The sequence below is a fragment of the Dasypus novemcinctus genome, chromosome 4 (genome assembly GCF_030445035.2).
Source record: "Dasypus novemcinctus isolate mDasNov1 chromosome 4, mDasNov1.1.hap2, whole genome shotgun sequence".
Lineage (NCBI taxonomy): Eukaryota > Metazoa > Chordata > Mammalia > Cingulata > Dasypodidae > Dasypus > Dasypus novemcinctus.
Genome location: NC_080676.1, coordinates 30,592,880 through 30,615,612, shown reverse-complemented (window position 1 = coordinate 30,615,612; position 22,733 = coordinate 30,592,880). Strand labels below are relative to the sequence as shown.

The 22,733-nt window shown below is 36.1% G+C and overlaps 1 protein-coding gene across 3 annotated transcripts in view; it reads left to right on the top strand.

The window, feature by feature from the left end:
• The window catches only part of IFT80 (intraflagellar transport 80), a 163,454-nt gene that overhangs the window by 90,615 nt on the left and 50,106 nt on the right, over positions 1-22,733 (top strand). For all 3 annotated transcript variants that reach the window (XM_071214590.1, XM_071214589.1, XM_071214591.1), the window contains 3 exons: positions 4,096-4,170; positions 7,406-7,569; positions 22,195-22,259. In XM_071214590.1, coding sequence (XP_071070691.1) covers positions 4,096-4,170; positions 7,406-7,569; positions 22,195-22,259 — 304 coding nt within the window. The remainder of the gene's footprint in view (positions 1-4,095; positions 4,171-7,405; positions 7,570-22,194; positions 22,260-22,733) is intronic.

The window sequence follows — 22,733 nt, the reverse complement described above, 5'->3', positions numbered from 1 at the left end:
TTATTGATACATATTAAAAAGCATACAGTCTATCCAATATGTACAGTCAGTGGTATTTGGTAAAATCACATAGTTATGCATTCATCAATTCAATCACCATTAGAATATTTTCATTATTCCAATATTAATAGTAAAAATAAATCAAAAAAATTCTTCCCCTTAATATTTACCTCTCAATCTCTCTAAGCTTCTCCTGTAATACATAGCTGCTATTTCATTTCCATCTCTCTCATTTATTTTGTACATTCGTATTTTTCTTTTCTTAGTCATTTTTTCAATTTTATTGATACATATTACTAAAGCATAAATCCATCCAAAGAGTACAATTGAAGGTATTCAGTGTAATTACATGTTTGTACATTCATCACCACGATCACTCCCAGGGCACTTTCACTATTCAATAATAACAATAACAAAAAACAAAACACTATGCCTTGCCTGGACTACATAGCTGCTATTCTTTATTATTCTAGTATATTCTGTATTTATATTCTGTAAAAATAATCTTATATATGCAAAATCACCCATTTTTGTGTTTTACATGAGATTTTACTATCTTATACAAGTTTAATGTTAACGTTTTTAGCTTTCCTTTTGGTAATATACATAAAATTAGACTTTCCTTTTCTAACCACTGTCCCACCCATAGACTATCACTGCTTATTCCAAACACCATATGATTTAACCATTTCTATTCATTTCCAAAGATTTACAAACAACCTTTTTACCTATTCTGCACAGATTAAACTTTAGCTTTCCATTCTCTACCCTCCTCCTATTTTCTGGTGTCTTATATTCTAATTATTAACTCCATGAGTTTACATAGTATATTTATTTCATAATAGTGCAGTTATACGTTATTTGGCCTTTTGTGTCTGGCTTGTTTCACTCAACATAATGTCCTCCAGGTTCATCCATGTTGTCATATGCTTCACAATAAATGAATTTTATTAGTGTTTTCCTGGTACCCCAAAACTCAATAATAAGCAACAAAGTTATCCAATTTAAATAACAACTGCTTCAACTGTATATTAACAAATTCTCATTTACCATGTGTAAATCTGCTAGTAATAGAATCTGCAACTTGGGATAACAACTATGTCTAGAGTAATGAAATAGGAAATAAATGGAGAAAGGACAAAGAAACAAGCAGCTCAATTTTATGTGAAAATGTTTCTATCAAAGAGGAGGATGAACAGGTTTAGGTTCTGGGAAAAATTAAGAAAGATACAAAGTTAAAAAGCTGAGAAATGGGGATGGGATTATGAAATGTGAGAAAATCCTCTCATGGTCATTTAGTGCATATAGGTGTTTGAATAATTAATTTTCATGGGGTTAAGGGAAATAGAGACGATGTCTTCACTTAGGGTTTCTTATTTGTTTGAAGATAGATAGACTCTTAAGTGCCCTAAATGTGAAAAATTTTTCCTGCTAGTTATAGAGGCAAGGACATAATGTTTGAAATTGTAAGGTCAGTATCAAATCTTGTATTAGTGAGGTTATTTTTTAAAATAGTTGTCAAAGTTGTTCAGCAGCTACTATTTAATTTTTTTTCATCATCCTACTTTTCCCATACCAATTAGTGGGTGGCAAAATATAAGATTGCTTTTCTTTTCTGATTTCCCTTTTCTCTCTTTTCTGATTTCTCCTTGCTTTCCCTCTCTGAATGCCATGACATTTATTAAGGTACAATGTATTTATTAAGCTGAAATACCAGGGAGGAAGAGTAGTGAGAACTGTACCACTAAAAGATATTTCATTAAATTAAAAACCTTCTATTGGGGAATGGATGTAGCCCAAGTGGTTGAGTGCTTGCTTCCCATGGACAAGGTCCCAGGTTTAAGTCCCAGCACCTCCAAAAAAAACCAAAAAACAAAGGAACCAATTCTCATTGGGGAGCAGATGTAGCTCAGTGGTTGAGTGCCTCCTTCCCATGTATGAGGTTCTGGGTTCAATCCCCAGTATCTCAAAAAAAAAACCAAAAAACTATTGTTAGTGTTTTAGATAGTAACAACTGTCATTTATTGGACGCTATTATACTGTCCTTTCTGTTCATGATCTAATTTACCCTGTGGTTATTATTATTCCTATTTTTAAGATGAAGAACCTAAAGTGCACAGTGATGAATTTGCCCTGAGTCAAATTACTTTTCCTAAAGGAAGAGCTGATATTTGAATCCAAGTTCTCATTAACTGTTTTGATAATAAAAATATAATTTTAAAACAATACCAATAAAAATAAATGCCAGGTTTATATTTAAAGAACTTCCACATCAGGAAAATAATATACAAGCATTCTACATTAAAGTTTGATTTTATTTTTCAAACATGTAGAAAATACTCTTTTATTCAGCATTATAGCTTAAGGAGTTGACATTTTCCCCCATGTATATATGTATATGTGTGTATATATATGTGTGTGTGTGTGTAAGGGGTATGTGTGTGTATACATCTACCTTAGTGGTCCACAATCTTAGATATTTTATAAAAGGTTCATTAAAAAGAAACCCTTGGGAAACGGATGTGGCTCAACCAATTGAGCTCCTGTCTACCATATAGGAGGTCCAGGATTCGATGCCCAGGTCCTCCTGATGAGAGCAAGCTGGCCCACATGACAAGCTGGCCCATGCAGAGTACCAGCCCGTGTGGGAATTCGACCCCACGCAGGAGTGCCAGCCGACGCAGAGAGCTGGTGCAGCAAGATTATGCAACAAGAGACACAGAGGAGAGAAAATAAGAAGACATAGCAGAACAGGGAGCTGAGGTGGCGTAAGAGAGTAATCATCTTTCGCACTCCAGAAGGTCCCAGGATCAGTTCCCAGAGCTGCCTAATGAGAATACAAGCAGACACAGAACACACAGCGAATGAACACAGAGAGGAGAAAATGGGGGGGAGGGGAGAATCTGGGGGTGGGAGTGGGGAGAAATAAATCTTTTTTAAAAATTACAAAAAAAAAAAAAGAAACCCTCATGTAATCAGTGCTTCTTATGAGTTCTTTTGAAGAAGAATGAAGACTAATTCTAGTGCCTGAAAAAAATGAAGCATGTCATGATTTTTTTCTGAAGAACAGACACACACATCTTCATCATACCAGTGAACTCCAGAATTACTAAGTATTACTAATCTGTTCTTTTGTTTTATATATGCAAATTACTCATTAAAATGAGTATCAGAATCTTTGTACTAGCTAATTAATTTCCTACCAATTTGCCTACTTAATGTAACCTTCATCCCTATCTGTTGAATTTGAATATGACATTTAATCTAATTTAAAGAATGAGTTCTATGAAAGTAATTGAGAGGGGTTCTATATATATAGGAGTAATAAAACATTTTAAATTGTGAAACAAGTTCACTAATTTGGGATAGGTTTTTAAATTTGTAAATGTTCTCTCCACCCATCCCAACCTTTGAATCATATTACCGTAAAAATAAAAGGAGTGTTTTGTTCATTTATTCATCTGTTTATTCAATAAGCATCATTGTAGCTCACATATATACAATATTTTACAGTTTATAGAATACTTTACAGAAATCTTTTCATTTCAGCCCAACAATACTATTGGGAGACCTGTAGGAAAGATAATCATGTTCATAATGTTAATATGGCTTCAGTTTGTTGAATACCTGCTATATTGCTAGCAGTTTGCTAGACGTTTTACATAAGTCATAATTTCCCCCATTTTTAGAATGAGGAAGCTGATGCTTGGGAGGTTAAGCCTGCTAAGATCATGCTGCCAGCCGGTAGGGAACCATATTTCTAATTCCTATCTATCTAGTTAAAACCCATCTTCTATTAACTATGCCATGCTGCTTTTGCTTCCATTGAGAAACATTGGATGACTTGCCCAAATTCATACAGCTAATAAATGTTAGAATGCCTACTATATGCTGGGTGCTAAAGACACAGATCCTCTATTTTCTACTTGCGAATATAGAAGTGTGCCTGGTTACAGAACAATATGCCAATGCTGTAATAGATATATGTATAGAGTTAACAGTGAAACTGAAGTCACTTTGTTTAAATTAGTCCTCTACTTAGAGAAAGGTATTTCGTGTTTTAAAATGCTAATGTCCATTTTATTTGTCTTTTAGTACGAAGAACTGGAATACACCACTTATATTTGATCTCAAAGAAGGAACTGTTAGTTTAATTCTGCAGGCAGAAAGGTAGTTTTTTTTTTATGTTTGTTGGATTTGGGTTTAAAATATCTCAAATAGCGATAAAGTACTCTTTAAAGTATGTTGTTTACAGAATGATACATTACTTGTTTAGAGTCAATCTGTTTCTACTATAATATATTTTAAAAGAAAAAGAATAAATACACTTCTTCTATCAGTGGCTCTGAAACTCTTTAGTTTCAGGATTACTTTCTTAGTAACTTATTAACTTATTTTTAAATGATGAGAATAAATACAAGTAAATATCAGAGTGATAACATGAGAGAATGAGAGCAAAATAAGCAAATAACTCTGAAATAGTTTTGTCCTCATTAGTCTACCTATTTTCTATTTTGTTCTGTTTTTGTTTTAAAATATTGATTGAAAGTCATTGATTTCATGAAGTGCCACTGGGCTGTGACATAAAGTTTGAAAAATGGTATTCCTACCAAGTCCTTTAATGTGTACAGGACTGAGAAATTCCAGGCTAACTACCTAAACTACATTTGGAATAGTTATTATTCAGGAACGCACATATTTCCATGAAAACTGTGAATCAGCCTGCCTAGTTCAGGGATACCTATCTGAATCAGAGGTTGTATTTAGAAAGTTACAACTCAAAAAAACCCAAAATAAAGTATGACAATTAGCTAAAATAGCTATCCATAAAACCTTTACACTAAAATCATATACTTTATTCCTCATCCTCTCACTCACCACCTAGACAGTTCTTAAAAGTGTTCATTATCAAATTTTTTAGCCCACAGCCTTTTACAAATAGCAAACCAGAAGAGGAATGGTGCTGGTGGGCTGTTAGAGGCTACCACAATAAAAGGAAGAAAAGTGACTGTCTTGCAAAGGAACATAGAGAAAACTAAATGCACAGAACTGTGTAGCTGAATGGTATGGTAATTATTCTGATGAACCAATAGGTTGAGTATAAAAACTATCACCTACTGAAGAGTATGGTCACATATTGATGACCTTGAATCATCAAGAAAATGTTACATGAAAGTTTAATTTGAAATACATGACTTAAGTATTTAGTTATATCTTACTTTTATTATTTTTTTTAGCTTAAAACAACAGAAATTTATTCTCTTACAGTTCTGAAGGCCATAGGTCTGAAATCAACTTTACTGGGCTAAATTCAAGGTGTTGGCAGTCTGTACTCCCTCTGGAAGCTTTAGGGGAGAATTCATTCCTTGCCAGTTCAGCTTCTGTATGTCATATATTCTTAAAATAAAAAGACGTTTTGCCATTCAAAAGATATCAGCTATCTAAAAATCATATTTGTCATATTTATTCCCACAGTTTCAAATAAACTTATTTATTTATAAAAGAATGTTATGCGTTAATGTATGCTGTTAGTAAAGGCTTACATCAATGGCATAAATGGCATTTATTAATAATTATCTAAGTGTATTTCACTACGTACTTACATTGCTAGTATTATTTGTACATATAGAGATGCTTGCCCCTTGAAACAGGGTGAAATGCTGTAGTCCTGTTTAGAAGAGCAAAAGCTCTTAGTATTGAGACAAGGAAATAATACATATTAATATGATGTCACTTTTTCAAATGAACAGACATTCTTTTCATATACTAATAGCCTTTTGTGAAGGTCAAACCACTAATCCTCAAATATTAATTGAAGTATATACATTTGGTATTTATTAGGTAATACCTTTCATTGGCTTTAGTATTTATTTCCTGCTTGTTTCCGTAGCAAGAAAGAACAATTCCTGTATCAAGAAATGTTTCTGAATTAAGGATATTAAGATCTTGATAAACCTAATTATGTTTTCAAGCATTGAGGAAACACACTCGAATATAGCATAGTATTTTAATAAATCAATACAGTCTTTTCAAAGGGCAGTTTGACAGTATACATTAAGTTTTTAAAGTTTATACCCTATGATACAGTATTTGTGTTTCTAGAAGTTGTATTAAGGAAATAAGTAGGGTGGACTTGCAGAGATATATATTCACTGTATGCATTCTTTTTTTTTTTTAAGATTTATTTGTTTCTCTTCCCTTCACCCCTGTTGTCTGCTCTCTATGTCCATTCCCTGTGTGTTCTTCTGTGTCTGCTTGCATTCTTGTCATGTGGCACCAAGAAACTGTGTCGCTCTTTTTCTTGCGTCATCTTGCTGCATCATCTCTCCATGTGTGCGGTGCCACTCCTGGGTGGGCTGTGCTTTTTTTGTGCAGGGCGGCTCTCCTTGTGGGGTGCACTCCTTGTGTGTGGGGCACCCCTACATGGGGGACACCCCTGTGTGGAATGGCACTCCTTGCACATGGCAGCACTGCGTGTGGGCCAGCTCCACATGGGTCAGGAGGCCCCGGGTATCGAACCCTGGACCCTCCATATGGTAGGCAGATGCTTTGTCAGTTGAGCCACAACCGCTTCCCTGTATGCATTCTTTAATAATTGTGAATAATTTGTGATAAAATAAATGTCCATCAAAATTGAGTTAAGTAAGTTGGAATATCCATACTTTTTGTTTGCTGTAGTTTTCTCTATGGATGTAAGATCTCATAAGGTTTTTTGCTTTCTTCAAATTGTTTGAATTATTTTTTTACAATGGTTATTCATTTCGAAAGGAAAAAATGACAGCAATAAAATATTTACATTTTGACTGACTCTATACTTGAATATAGGTGTCAGCACAGCAAACTAAACTGCTGTAAAAAAAAGTGTGAGTTTTAGATATGAATATATTTTCTGATGATCATCATCTGATTTTTTTTTAAACAAATCATTAAAGTCAGAACCATCTTATTTTAATAAAAACTGGCCCTGATGTTAATTTTGGAATCATTTTCATTGTTTTGGACTTTAACCAGTGTTTAATCTTTAATTATAAAATGTGTACTAATACTATTTCCTGAAACAGATATCGTATGGCATTAAATTCGGTAAACAGATACCGAATTATGAATGATAAGATTTTCTGATTACCTTTGTACAGAGACACCTCTTTAGGAAAAGAAATGAATTATAATTATAATGTAATCTAACTATATAAAGTCAAAATTTTAGTAGATAGGATGGTGAATATGGGCATTTAAACCAAAACAACCAATGTTGATTTTCACTCTTTAATATTTTTCTTCTTTACTATGTAACTACTATTTTCATTGTAAAATTTAGCTTTTTTGGAAAAATAAACTATTCTCTAATATAAAAAGGATAATATAGTACATTCCTCTTTGAAAATTTGTTATTCTTTATTTTTAGACATTTTCTTCTTGTGGATGGTGGTGGTATCTATTTATATTCTTATGAAGGGCGCTTCATTTCTTCTCCAAAATTTCCTGGAATGAGGACAGATATTCTGAATGCACAGACTGTGTCTCTGAGTAATGATACCATAGCAATAAAAGACAAAACTGATGAAAAAAGTAAGTATTTTAAAATAATTTTCCATGTCAAATTTCCATGAAAATTGTTGACAGTATAAAATTATCATAAATTAACTTTCATTTACTCAGTGATTAATATGTTAAACTTATGTGAAACAATCACAGACTTCCTAATTTGTTCTAAACACGAGTTAAAGAACTAAAATTGTCATACTATACCCAATTGATAGAACAAATAGATGTTGTCACAACACTAAAAGTTTGATATTCAGGAACTGTTGGTAGAGAATTTGAATTCAAGATTGTGGGTCCTAAAAATGTATGTTGTTTTTTAAAATTTATTGGCCTTTTCTCATACTCCCTTTTTCTTCATTTGGTAACAGAAGTATTGTGCTTCATTGTATTTGTTATTTTGTTTATATATTTTTATATTAATATTTTAAATTAATGAAGTAGAAGAAAGTTATGAATTCTCATTTTTCATTAAATTTGGATCACATTAGTATGTATAAATAAATATGTGTCTGGTGGTTAGAGGATTATATAATACTGTGAAACCATTACATTAAGGCATTGTTGTATTCACAGATTCTTTTATTCAGCAAATATTTATTGGGCACTTATGATGCACCAAGCAGTATTTTAAAACTGAGGATACACTGGTGAATAAGATAGAAAATCTAGGAAAAGGGCAGGTTGATAATACATAAACAAATATATATTAAATTGTCAGCTGATGATAAATGCTGTGAAGAAAACTATGGCAGGGTAAGGAAATGACTTCTGGGGATGGGGCAGGGGAAAGACTATATGACAAGCAAGTGAAAGGATTCGGAGGTGGAAATGTATGGCATGCTGGAAGGAGATGTAATTAGAGTCAACATGGGCCAGGTAGAAAATGATAGGAGAGGAGGACAGAGATAAGCAGGAGCCCTATCATGCAAGGATCTGCGCATTTAAGGATGTGGGCGTGAGGGAAAGAGAGAAAGCCAAGATATTATTCTAGGTTTTTATCCTGGGTGAAAGAAATGGAAGAGGGGATAGGAAAAAGTTTAAAGGGAATGTGTAAATCAATAGTTTCATTTTGATTGTGGTAATTTTAAATGCTTCTTAGACTCTAGGCAGGGATGGAGGACAAACAGTAGGATAAAAAGTCCAGGGTTCAGAAAAGAGGTTGGGACTAGAGATATAAATTTAGGATTCATTGGTGTACAGATAGTACTTATAGCCATGACACTGAGTGAAATCACCTAGGAAGTGAGTGTAGGTAGAGAAGATCAAAGACTGAGCTCAGCAATATTTAAGGAGGGATTGAGAGGAGGAGGAGCTAATGAAGTAAGAGGAAAATCAGAAGAGAAAGGTGTCCCTAAAGCCTAGTGAAAAAAATATTTTCTCTCTGTTAATACATATTGTGAAACATACTACGCATTACTGTGATATGTTACAAAAACATCTGCCCTGAGTGTTAACTTTGTTAGTTTGCACCATGATAATACTACCCTTGGAAGACCCAATTCAGGTGCTAGAAAACTATTCCACTTTTAAATTTTCAGTAATTTCAGATAGCAAGAACTCAACTAATAGATGTATTCCATCTCTTCATGTCTTAGGCCTTCTCTGATGAGAAATTTTTAAAATCTTTTCTAAACAAAACAATTTTGTTGGTTAAAAAAGAGGAAAAGAGAATGGAAATAATCTAGGTGCTAATAATAATAATTTGGAAATTGGATTTTTGTCATCTATTAATTTGTTTTAAAATCTCAGTGATCACTGTGAGTTGTCTATATTTTTCTTATTTAACACCATATATTTTAGATAGAGACTTTAATAAAATATGTATGTTTCCAACTGAATATGTCTTATTCTGAAATTTTCTGTAGTTAATTCACATCTGTAAACTTTTTCACTTTTTTTGTTTCACATTTTTAATACTATTTTAAAGGTCTATTAATCTTCAACTATCTCAATGTACTTGGAAATATAAAAGTAATTATAATAGTTGGAGCAGTTCTTCTAAATCTGAATAAGTAATTCCTATGGCAATCATTGTTTATCCAGAACGTATTTTCATTTCAAATATAGGTAAAATGTCTCACAAAATCAGAACACAACTCACAGATTGAACAGAGACTCAATGTTTAACTCTACATACAGTAAAATAAAAACTACATAGGTCGCTTTTGAGTATAAATTACTCATTTAAATAAATGGGATATAATTTCTAGCTTGTGTTAATAGTGAAGGAATTGTTTATGTGAAGCCTTGCCTAAAATCAATTAATCAAGTGCAAGGTTACCATATTATGATATAAATTAAACTCTACTAATATGACACATTTATTAGGGATCTGAATGCAGCTATGATTACACGTGGGAATTGAATTGGATATCCCTTAGTTACCAGGTAATGAGAGAAAAAGTCATGCTCTGCAATAGACCTTCATTTTTATTACTTCCTTGAAAACAGTGGCTACTTTGTTTAATGAAGAATGTTTTTTCCATTTGACATGCACATCTAATTTTATAATGCTATACAATGGAGGGAAATGGGCTCATTTTATAAAGATCCAATTTTTAGAAGTTGATTTAACCATATTGACTAGGCATGGAAAAACTCATTTTCTTTTTTTTGTTGGCCAGTCTGAGACTCTTCATTTTCTGTTCTAAAGATAACCAATTTTTTTCCTTAAGTATTGACCTGCCAATTGATCCTTAACAAATGACTCAGAGAGATTCATGAATTTCTTCAGAGAGATAAATGAATCTTCTTACTTTAAAAATAAGAATCTGTGAAGTTATGTCCCATAATCTGACCCATATTTTTTTTTATTAAAGATTTTATTTTATTTATTTCTTCTTCCTCACTGCCCCCCGCCCCCATTGTTTTGCACTTGCTGTCTACTCTCTTTGTTCAAGTTGTGTGCTCATCTTCTTTTTAGGAGGCACTGGGAACCAAACCCAGGATATCCCATGAGGGAGAAAGGCACACAATGGGTTGAGCCACCTCCACTCCTGATTGTTGTGTCACTCCTTGTGTTTCCTCATTGTGTCTCTTTCTTGTGTCATCTCACCACACCATCCTGTTGCATCAGCTCACTGTCTTGCTCATCTTCTTTCGGAGGCACTGGGAACTGAACCCATTACCTTCCATGTGGTAGACAGGTGCCTAACTGCTTGAGCCACATCTGCTTCCCTGACCCATATTTTTTATTTAAAATATAATTGAGGTCTTTCAATACACTGCACTCATTTTACAATGTAATTTTATCATCTTATTCTCATTCTTCTTAATTTTTACATTATTTCTATAAATATTCAGGTTTTAAAAACAAATATCCCCAATCTCAAAACAACTTACACTGGCACTCTGAAGTTAGTTTATAATGTTTAACATGTTTTGTAACATATTTTATAAAAACCCTGAAATTACAAGCAAAAAATTACCATTTTACAGTATATATCTAATTTATTTTTAAAAATATTCTGAATTGTTTTTACACAATAATCAAGTGTTTTACTTTTTCAAATGAAATTCTTATGCATGCATATATATTTTTATTAAAGATGTATAATATTTTAATATATTTTTATTACAAAAGTTGTGAGTATGCAGAACAATCATACACATGTATAAAATTCCCATACGACAACCCTTCACCAACCTACCACAATATTGTAGAACATTTGTTACAGATTGTGAGGTAACATCATCAGACTATTACCACTTACTATGGTCCATAGCATACATTTGGCACACTTTTTCCATACTCCCCTCCCATTATCAACACAGTATATCTTTGGCATTGTTGCAAGAATATTACAGTATTGCCATTGTCATGACATGATTTCCATATAGCCAGTGATCTCAAACTTAACCCTATAGTTTACTAAAAGCTAATAATCAATGTACTAAAAGTGTGATCCTCTGGAATTTAAATATGGTTTATATATTTTAGCATTTTAACGACCTGGATAAATGGTCCCTTTTTTTCTGAGCACTCATTCTACTTCTCTTTCATTTTTTGTAGCCCTATGCGTATGTTCAGGTATATAAAATTACACCAATTGGAATAAATCTGGAGCTGGAGTAATTTGGGAATTACTTAAAGAGAACCTCCAAAACACCCCAACAATCTTTTTTTCCCCAGCAATCTTTTTAAAAAGAGGAAGCAACAGCTACCAATACCATTGTCATGCCTAAGACTAGAAAGAAGCCTTTGGTAAAACAGTAAAGAAGGTGAACAGAGGCAGTATTTATTCATTCTCTTTCAGTGTAATTTTTCCTGTTATTTTCACAACTTTACCTACTCCAGCAAATCAGAGAAAGGTTGAGGTTGGAAATAGAGAACTTTGAGTTATCATTATTTTGTTTAGTGGTAGATGTCATGAAAGTAGATGAAAGCAAGGAAAATACATGTAAAGAGGCCCAAGAACAAAACCTTGGGAACAGTAATATATTAAAGGGCCACCAGACAAGGAGGAACTAGCAAAGAAGAATGAGTAGGATGGCCCACAATACTGAGAGGGAATCAGGAAAAAAAGCATGTAGCCTGTATAAGAGTTTAAAGAAAGACAGGTTGGTCAGGAGCATCCATTACTGTTAAGACGTCAGCACTAAAAGTAGACACTTGTATTGAGATTAAAAATTGGCTCTTTGATTTGACAGCATATGGGTCATTGGTGACCCAAGCAAGAGCCTTTGTGTTAGTGTGGTGAGATTGAACAACAAATTGTAATAGGCTGAAGAGTGGAGAGTGGTTAAAAGCTGCAAGGACTATTGCTTTAGGAAGTTTGGAATTAAAAAGAGATAAAGAGGGAAGCAGATGTGGCTCAACCCCTTGGGTGCCTGCCTACCACATGGAAGATCCTGGGTTTGGGTTCTGATGCCTCCTAAAAGAAAATGAGCAGACACATCGCATTGAGCTAGATGCCACCCCACTGCAATGAGCTAGACAGTGCCCCTGCCACAAACAAGATAGACTCCACCCCTGCCACAAAGAGGAGATGCCACAAGCCAGCAGATGCCACAGCCCATGGGGAGCAGATGTGGCTCAGGCCATTGGGCCCTTGCCTCTCATGTGAGAGGTCCCAGGTTCAGTTCCCGGTGCCTCCTGGAGGTTAGTAAACAATGAGCAGACGAGAGAACCATCGGGGGTGGGGAGAGATAAATGAAGAAAAATAAAGTAAATAAATAAATCTTTTTTAAAAAAAGAGGTAAGGAATTAATAGTGATTATTTGAGAGTGGCGAGGGACTTTTTAAAAACTATATTTTTATTGGAGAAGTTGTGAACTTACAAAAACATCATGCACATTTGTGGAATTACTATACAACAGCCCTCCATCAATACACCACCTACGTTAAGCATCAGTACTCCTTCTCAGCCCTCCTCTCTTCTAATATCTATACTGTAGGTTTTAACTCCATGCGTTTATTCTTCATATTTGGTTCATATTAGTGAGCCCATGCAATATTTATCCTTTTGTGTCTGACTTATTTTACTTAACATGTCTTCAGGGTTCATTCATGTTATCATATATGTCCCAATTTCATTTCTTCTTACCACAGCATAGTATTCCATTGCATGTATATAACACATTTTGTTTATCCATTCATTGGTTGGTGGACACTTGAGTTGTTTCCATCTTTTGGCAATTGTGAATAATGCTGCTATTAATATTGGTGTTCAAATGTTTGCTCGCGTCACAGTTTTCAGTTCTTTTGGTTATATTCCTAGTGGAGGAATTTCTGGATCATACAGCAGTTCTCTAATTAGCTTCCTGAAGAACCAGCAAACTGTCTGCTACAGAGGCTGCACCATTTTACATTTCCACCAACAGTGAAGGAGTGTTCCTCTTTCTCCACATCCTCTCCAGCACTTATAATTTTCTGTTATTGTTTTTTTTTAATGGTCATTTTATGCAGTGTGAGATGATATCTCGTTGTTCTTTTAATTTGCATTTCCCTAATAGCTAGTGATACTGAAAATTTTTTTTCACTCGCTTTTTGGCCATTTGAGTTTTGTCTTTGGAGAAATGTCTATTTAAATCTTTTGCCCATTTTTAAATTGGATTGCTTGCTCTTTTATTGTTGAGTTGTATGATCTCTTTAAATAGAATGGAAATCAAACCCTTATTGGTTATGTGGTTTCCCCACATTTTCTCCCATTGAGTGGGCTGCCTTTTTACCTTCCTGATGAAGTTCTCAGAATCATGAAAGTGTTTAAGTTTGAGAAGGTCCCACATATCCATGTTTTCTTTCATTGCTTGTGCTTTCAGTGTAAGGTTTAAGAATCCACCACCAATTGTTGTGCATGACATTGCAATGACAGATAAGGCCATTATACATTTTGTCAAAACCTATAAATTGTGTGGTGCGAAGTGTAAACCATAATGTAAACTATAGACCATGGTTAGTAGCAATGCTTCATTATGCGTTCATCAATTTTAACAAATGTACCACACTAACGCAAGATGTTGTTAATGGGGAAAAGTGTTGGAAGGGCAGGGGTGGGGTATATGGGTATATGGGAATCCTCTCCTCTATATTTTTGTTTTAACATTTATATAATCTAAAGCTTCTTTAAAAATAAGAAAAAAATGAAAAAAAAACTTTAATTATAAAAAAATTTAAAATGTATATATCTTGGGGGGGGAGGGTGGCGAAGAATCCACCACCAGGTCTTGAAGATGTTTCCTTACATTTTTTTCTAGGAGCTTTATGGTTCTAGCTTTTATATTTAGGTCTTTGATCCATTTTGAGTTAATTTGTGTATGAGGTATGAGATAGGGGTCCTCTTTCTTTCTTTGGACTATGGATATCCAGTTCTCCCAGCACTGTTTGTTGAAAAGACTATTCTTCCCCAGCCGGTGGGTTTGACAGGCTTGTCAAAAATCACTTGACCAGCACTGTGCTTGGGAATTTCCTCCTGACAGCCTTCATGTTACTCAAATGTGGCCAGTCTCGAAGCCAAACTCAGCATGTAAATGCAATGCCTTCCCCCCAGCGTGGGACATGACACCCAGGGATGAGCCTCCCTGGCACCGAGGGATCACTATCAAGTACCAACTGATGATGCAACTGGAAAATGACCTTGAATTGAAGGTTCAATGTGGATCAGCAGAATATCCCTGTCTACATATAATAACATGACTTTAAAATGCTATTTGACCTAATGTAAGGGGGAAATGGAAAGGAGAAATGAGTTTATATGGCTACGAGTCTCTAAAAAAGAGTCTGGAGGCTGATAGAAGGATTGCCCTTATGCACAACTGAGCAGAGTCTAAGAGACAGATAAAGTAGATACAACCCCAGGTTTTGGTTCCTTTGAGGGCTAAAGAGACCCACGGGTTCTATGGTCATGGCAGATGGGGTTCACTGCCATGTCAGATGGCCCTTCCTTGGAGCTGATGTTTCTGCGTGATGAAACTGGACTCAGATGGGATCTCTTTTCATAAGACTTTCATGCTACTTTACTGGAATTGTAGTTGGAGTTGGGGTTTAAGATATATTTGGGGGATTTGAATCTCTGGACTGACAATATGATAGCCAGGCCCTGAGCCTCAACAGACTTCAGCTCCTACAATCTGATTTACTGGACTCACCTCACTCAGCTAAGATGGAGTTGAAGAAGAACAACCACCACACCATGGAGCCTAGAGTGCCTACAACTGAAAGCAGGAGGATTGCATCCAGTATCCATGTGGAATCTGAGCCTCCTCTTGACATAGAGGTGCAACGGACACAACCAATCCGAGGTCCACAGAGAAAAGGTGGCATTGGAGTGGGAAAAGGGGACATGGTGGCTGATGGGAATGTGGAATGGCAGGAAGAGATGAGATGTGGAGGCGCCTTTGGAACTTAGAGTTGCCCTGGATGGTGCTGCAGGGGCAATCACCGGACATTGTAAATCCTCCCAGGGCCCACTGGATGGAATGTGGGAGAGTATGGGCCATGATGTGGACCATTGACCATGAGGTGCAGAGATGCCCAGAGCTGTACTTACCAAATGCAATGGATGTGTCATGATGATGGGAGTGAGTGTTGCTGGGGGGGGAGTGGTGGGGTGGGGGTGGTGGGGTTGAATGGGACCTCATATTTTTTTTAATGTAATATTTTTACAAAATCAATTAAAAAAAATCACTTGACCATATATGTGAGTGTCTGTTTCTGAACCATCAATTAGATTCCATTAGTCTACATATTTATCTTTATGCCAGTACTATGCTCTTTTTACCACTGTAGCTAGGTAATATGATCTAAAGTCCAGAAGTGAGAGTCCTCCAGTTTTGCTTTTCCTTTTTAAGATGTTTCTGGCTATTTGGGGTCCCTTACACTTCCAAATAAATTTGATAATTATGTTTTCCATTTATTTTAAGAAGTGGTGCTGTAATTTTTATTGGGATTGCATTTAATCTGTGTATCAGGTTTGGTAGAATTGGCATCTTAACAATATTTAGTCTTCCAATCCATGAACACTGAATGTTCTTCCAATTATTTAGATTTTTAAAAATTTCCTTTAGCAATGCATTGCAGTTTTCTAAATACAAGTGCTTTAAGTCATTGGTTAAATTTATTTCTAAACATTTGATTCTTTTAGTCACTATTTTAAGTGGAATTTTTTTTCATGACTTCTTCCTCAGATTATGCATTACTAGTATATAGAAATACTACTGATTTTTGTGTATTAATATTGTATCCTGCCACCCTGCTGGAATTGTTTATTAACTCTAGCAGCTTTGTTGTAGATTTTTCGGGACTTTCTAGGCATAGCATTGTATCATCTGCGAATAGCAAAGTTTCACTTTTTCCTTTCTGATTTGGATGCCTTTTATTTCTTTTTCTTGCCTGATTGCTCTAGCTAGAATCTCTAGCCCTATATTGAACAATATTGGTGACAGTATGCATCCTTGTCTTGTTCCCAATCTCAACAGGAAAGCTTTCAGTCTTTCAACATTGAGTACAATGTTTGCTATGGATTTTTCATATATGGCTGTATTAGTCAGGGTTCTCTAGGGAAACAGAATCAACAAGGGATATCTGTCGATAGTAAGAGATTTATCAGAGTCTCTCACACAGCCATGGGGATGCACAAGTCCAGGTTCCGCAGGCAGGCTGCAACCAGGAGCTCCAATGAAAGTCCAATGAAGATTCTTGATGAGTTCTGGGAGATGTTGACTATCCAAAGATGAGCTGGGAAAATTTCTCTCAATAGTGGAATCACTTCCCCTTTTAAGGGATTCAACTGATCAGGTTGAGTGTCACTCACTGCTGATGGCAATCTCCCTGACTGATGTAATTATAACTGTTTATCTGTGATTTACCACTGCAGTAAAGTCAATGGTGACTAAAGTCCGTAAATGCCCTTGAAGTACAGTTAGCCCAGTGCTTGCTTGACCAAACAACTGGGCACAGTTACCTGGCTGAGTGGACACAATAGCCTAACCATCACAATGGCCTTTATCATGTTGAGAAAGTTTCCTTCAATTCCTATCTTTCATAGTGTTTTTATCAAGAAAGGATGCTGTATTTTCTCAAATGCCTTTTCTGCATCAATTGATAGGGCCATGTGGGGTTTTTTATTGTTGTTGTAAACAACTTTACTATTCTTTTTTTTTTTTTTTTTTTAAGATTTATTTATTTATTTATTTAATTCCCCTCCCCTCCCCCGGTTGTCTGTTTTCTGTCTTTTTGCTGCGTCTTGTTTCTTTGTCCGCTTCTGTTGTCGTCAGCGGCACGGGAAGTGTGGGCGGCGCCATTCCTGGGCAGGCTGCTTCCTCCTTCACGCTGGGTGGCTCTCCTTACGGGTGCACTCCTTGTGCGTGGGGCTCCCCTACGTGGGGGACACCCCTGTGTGGCACGGCACTCCTTGCGCGCATCAGCACTGCACATGGGCCAGCTCCACACGGGTCAAGGAGGCCCGGGGCTTGAACCGCGGACCTCCCATGTGGTAGACGGACACCCTAACCACTGGGCCAAAGTCCGTTTCCCGCTATTCTTTTCTTTATTTTTTAAAAGATACTTAGACTACGTAAATGTTACATAAAAAATGTAAGGGATTCCCATATGCCCCACTTCCTACTCCTCCCACACTTTCCAACATTAACAATATTCTTCATAAGTGTGGTACGTTTGTTATAATTGATGAACACATATTGGAACATTGCTACGAAGTGTGGATTATAGTTTACATTATAGTTTCAACTCTCTCCCACACATTTTTGTTTGTATAATGACAAGATGTGTAACGGCTGTATCCATCACTGCAACCTCATTCAGGACAATTCCAATGTCCCAAAAATGCCACCGTATTACACCTATTTTTTTTAAAAGATACTTAGGTTACATAAATGTTACTTAAAAAATATACAAGATTCCCTAATGCCCAACTCCCCATATCTCCCAGGTTTTCCCACATTAACAACATCCTTCATTAGTGTGTTACATTCATTGCAATTGATGAACACATTTTGGAGCATTGCCACTAAGCATGGATTAAAGGTTTCATTGTAGTTTACACTCTCTCCCACCCAATTCTGTGGGTTATGGCAAGATATATAATGACCTGTATCTGTTACTGCATTGTCATTCAGGACAATTCCCAAGTCCCAAGGATCATGTGATTTTTCTTTGATTTTTTTAATGTGGTATATTATGCTGATTGATTTTCTTGAGTTGCACCTCCCTTGCAGGCCTGGTAAAAACCCATTTGATCATTATGAATAATTCTTTTAATGTATTGTTGGATTCGATTAGCAAGTATTTTGTTGATGATTTTTGCATCCATATTCATTAGAAGAATGAGTCTGTAATTTCCCTTTTTTGTAAAATGTTTATTTGGTTTTGATATTAGTATGATGTTGGCTTTGTAGAATGTGTTTGATATTCCTTCTTATTCAACTTTTTGGAAGAGCTTGAGTAAAATGAGTATTATTTCTTCTTAGAATGCGTGGTAGAACTCACCTGTGAAACCATCTGGTCCTGAGCTTTTCATTTTCAGAAGTTGTTTGATGGCTGTTTCAGTCTCTTTACTTGTGTTTGGTTTGTTGAGGTCTTCTATTTCTTCTAGGGTCAGTGTAGTTGTTCATGCATTCCTAGGAATTCTTCCATTTTGTCTTCAACATCTAGTTTTTTGGCATACAGTTGTTCATAGTATCCTCCTTTGATCTCTTTTATTTCTGAAGGTCAGTAGTAATGTCCTGGTTTTCATTTTTTATTCTATTGCATCTTCTCTCTTTCTTTTCTTTGTCAGTCTAGTTATGTTTGTTGATTTTGTTAGTCTTCTCAAAAAGCCAACTTTTGGTTTTGTTAATTCTCTCTGTAGTTTTTTTGTTTTCAATTTCATTTATTTCTGCTCTGATCTTTGTTACTTCATTCCTTCTACTTGTTTTGGGAATAGTTTACTGAGCTTTTTCTAGTTCCTCCAGCTATGTAGTTATGTCATTGATTTTAGTTTTTCTTCTTTTTAAATGTAAGCATTGAGGGCTATAAATTTCCCTCTCAGCATTGCCTTCTCTGCATCCCATAGATTCTGATATGTTGTGGGGAGGGGATGGAGCCACAGGTATCTGACTGTTTAGTCTGTTAGGTCAAAGGCACCCAGAGAGGCTGGGGAAACACCGCCCCTCTTGTCTTTTTGAGGGGTGGGGTTGGAGCAACAGGCATGTAGCAGTCAAGTTTGTGCAGATCAAAAGCACCTTCAGTGCCCAGAGAGGGTGGGGAACACCAAACCCCTCCTATTGGGGGGGGCAGTGGAGGTGGAGCCCCAGCCATTCAACAAAGCTGTTCATGTGGGCCAAAAGCACCTGCAGTTGCCCAGAGAGGCTGAGGAAACACAACTCCTCTCCTATCTTATTGAGGGGCATGAATGGAGCTACAGGTGTCTAAGTATCTAGTCTGTGTGGACTGAAAGCACCTGGAGTTTCCCAGAGAGGCTGAAGAAACACTGGACCCTCCTATACTGTGGGGGGTGGGGAGTAGAGATGGAATCAAAGGCACTCAACCAGTCTATGCAGGCCAGTACCACCTGCAGTTGCCCAGTGAGGCTGAGGAAACACAGTTCCCATTTTATTCTACTGGGGCAGGAATGGAGCCAACTATCCAGTCTGTGCCATCTGAATGTACCTGTAGTTGCCTGGAGAGGCTGGTGCAGGTCTCCCCAGCATCCTTCCTGCTGGGGGTGGGGCTGAAGCCTAAGCTAAGGCTGCAATCTTATCTGGTTGGGAAGAAGCTGGTCCCTACTGTCACTGTGATTTTCTACCAGCCCCACTTCCCCTCATGCCAGGTGCAGAATTAAAATGGAGTCTGCCAGCCTCTTTCCACCTTGGGCAGGTTCAAATTTTAGCTGTTTTTAGGATTATACTTTGGCCAATTGTATTTACTAATCAGTAGCTGAAGTCATTGCCTGGTCATCTTCCTCACCTGTTTATGGGAAATAGTGCTTCCAACTTCAGCCACAGAATAGCTCCCAAGGTGACTTGTGCTGCCAGTGGAAGATGGGCACCAACCTCCACAGTGTGGAGTGCTCTACTCAGGAATCTTCACTGCAGATGGGCACTCTCCTCCTTCCATTCTTTGAAGGATGTTACAGGATGCTATTCTGGTCTCCTGCCTACTCCCCCCCCCCCCACCCCCCAACAGGTGCTTTAGATAACGCTCAGTGATTACTAACTGCCCTGTAGGATAAGCTGACTCCTGGAATGCCTTACTCTAACACCATCTTCAGTACTTTTTTTTTTTTTTAATGAGAGTGACACTAATATTTTTGTTTGCTCTGCTGAACCAGAAGAAAAAGAGTGGTTAAGTGTATAATAGATTGCGGGGATGATTGATAGAATAACATATTCAATGTTATTTCACTTTAACTGTCCAGAAAGCTGGCCAGTTAAAGTGAAAATGCACAGGTAAAGATTGGGGTAAGCCGGAGTGGTATAAGCACCAGACACCTTTTGCCTTAGGTGGGAATGTATGAGGTGAGGATCAAGTTTGGTGATAAGTTAGAGCAGAATTGAGGTCTTAAATCTAAAACTACCAAAAGTTTCATTTATGAATAGTAAAAATGTTCTTTTATATTTACATTATCTCAAAGAATATTTCAGTATTTGGTGGCTTCCAAGAAAATGTTTTATTTGTGTTAAAACAACTCTTGACTATCTATGGAAAATACTTAATCATGAAATATGTATCACATTTCAGTATGGGAGCTAATTCCTCCTACTAACAGGAATGGAAATCATTGTTAACAGTCCTTAAACAAAGAAAAATACTTTAGAAATAATACTTTTAGAGCTAATAAGAGTCGTGATCCAATTGAAAAATAATTGTTTTACAGACTGTGTTTTCATTTGCATGTATCCTTTCTTCTAAGATAATCCTAAAAATTCAGGGGCTTCCTGAAGCATGCAGAAGGCAGTTCTAGAAATTTTGCCTTAAAGTTTCAGGGGAATTCTTATATTGGGAACTAGCTGAACCCCCAAAGCAAGTGTTTGTATCCTTTGGAGACCTTATAGAGAGGTTCTTTAACACATCTCCAACGGTGGTTACAGAGTTTTGAGGTTAAGCCAAGCATTCTGGTATTGTGGAACTTTGAGTTAAAGACTACAGTAAGGCCATCAATTTGTAATATATGACTTATGACTTATGGAGATTTTACTTATTGGTAGTATACTGACAGGGAGCTGAAGAGCACTTAACTCATTGCCTAGCATTATAGTAGGTACTCCACGCATTTTTCTTTGCTGAAATATGATAGTTTCTAATGATATATTGGTCTAAATCAGAGTTATGAAAATAACAAGTCACATCTAGTATTGGACTTCCCATTGTTCAGCCTGTGTACCATTGATGCCAAGCCATCAATAACAGTTTTAGTTGGGGAATGTGTGTGTTTTAGACAGAAGTGTTTAGTACCACTGTTGTCATAAGAAATACAGCCCCGTGAATCAATAGCTGATCTTCTGACTGAAAGATAATGTCCAGAGGATTAAATGATTTCTCATGAGGAATATAATAATTTCATTGAAATTTACCTTATTAATCAGGGTTCTCAGCAGAAAGAATGCTTTTCTTTCCCAGTATTTCCAGCAAAAGTGCCAGCATTTGGTTTCACATACCAAGTCTGGGTCAAATATATTTAGTTAGGGGAGATGAGTTGACCCTATCTGAACCACTTTGAGAAAAGGAGATATAACAGTCCCTATTATACCTGTAAATATAATGAGATTTTATAAAATTGTCTCATGCAGCTGTGGGAATGCACGAGTCCAAATTCCATAGGGCAGCCTGCAAGCTTGGATGAAGGTCCTTAGGAGATGCTGGCTGCCTGAGGTAGATATGGGAATTCTCTACCTGATTGCTGAAATCACTTCTCTTTTTAAGGCCTTCAACTGATTGGATGAGAAATTTCTCACTGATGAAGGTAATCTCCTTCAGTCCAGCTAAGGACACATTTATGTAAGGATACATTTATGTATGGTAAATGAATCAGCCATGGGTGCAATCAAGTCACAGATGCTTTAAGTTCACAGAATGTCCTCACAGTAGCAATTAGGCCGGCGCTTGCTTGACCATTACCTGACCAAGTTGACACATGAGCCTTACTAGCACATTTACCAATTTAAACAATTAATACATTAATTAATGTTCTACTCTTTTTTTTTTTCCTCAAGTAATCTTCCTCTTTGAGGCATCAACTGGAAAACCATTAGGTGATGGGAAGCTTCTTTCTCATAAGGTAAAGGACAGTAGCTATTTCTAATACAAATAGTCCCTATTTATTTTCATCCTTTTTTTATTTTTTAAGGATGGAAACTTAGAAATTAGTTTTCTGTTTAAAATAAGTTTGCATTCTACATGGAGTATTTTGCCTAAAACTGTTAAGCACTGGATAAAGTCTGTAATAGGAAACTTTATATACAGATTAATTGAATAGATGTTTCTGATTTATATGTCAATTGACCAGGCTATTTATTACTTTTAAATAAAATGCTCTACCTTGATTAAACTTTTAGCACTTATCAATAAAAATGTGTTTACATTTCTAAACATCTTGTATTTTTCAGTAGTCCTCTCCTTAGACAGAATTTTCTATAGATTTTAAGACTATATTTTAACTGAAAAATTTTTTCTATACATGTACAAGAAGACCTTGAATTATGAATTGTTTATTGATTTAGCATATTTAGCCTCAAAATAAACAAAGGAGCAC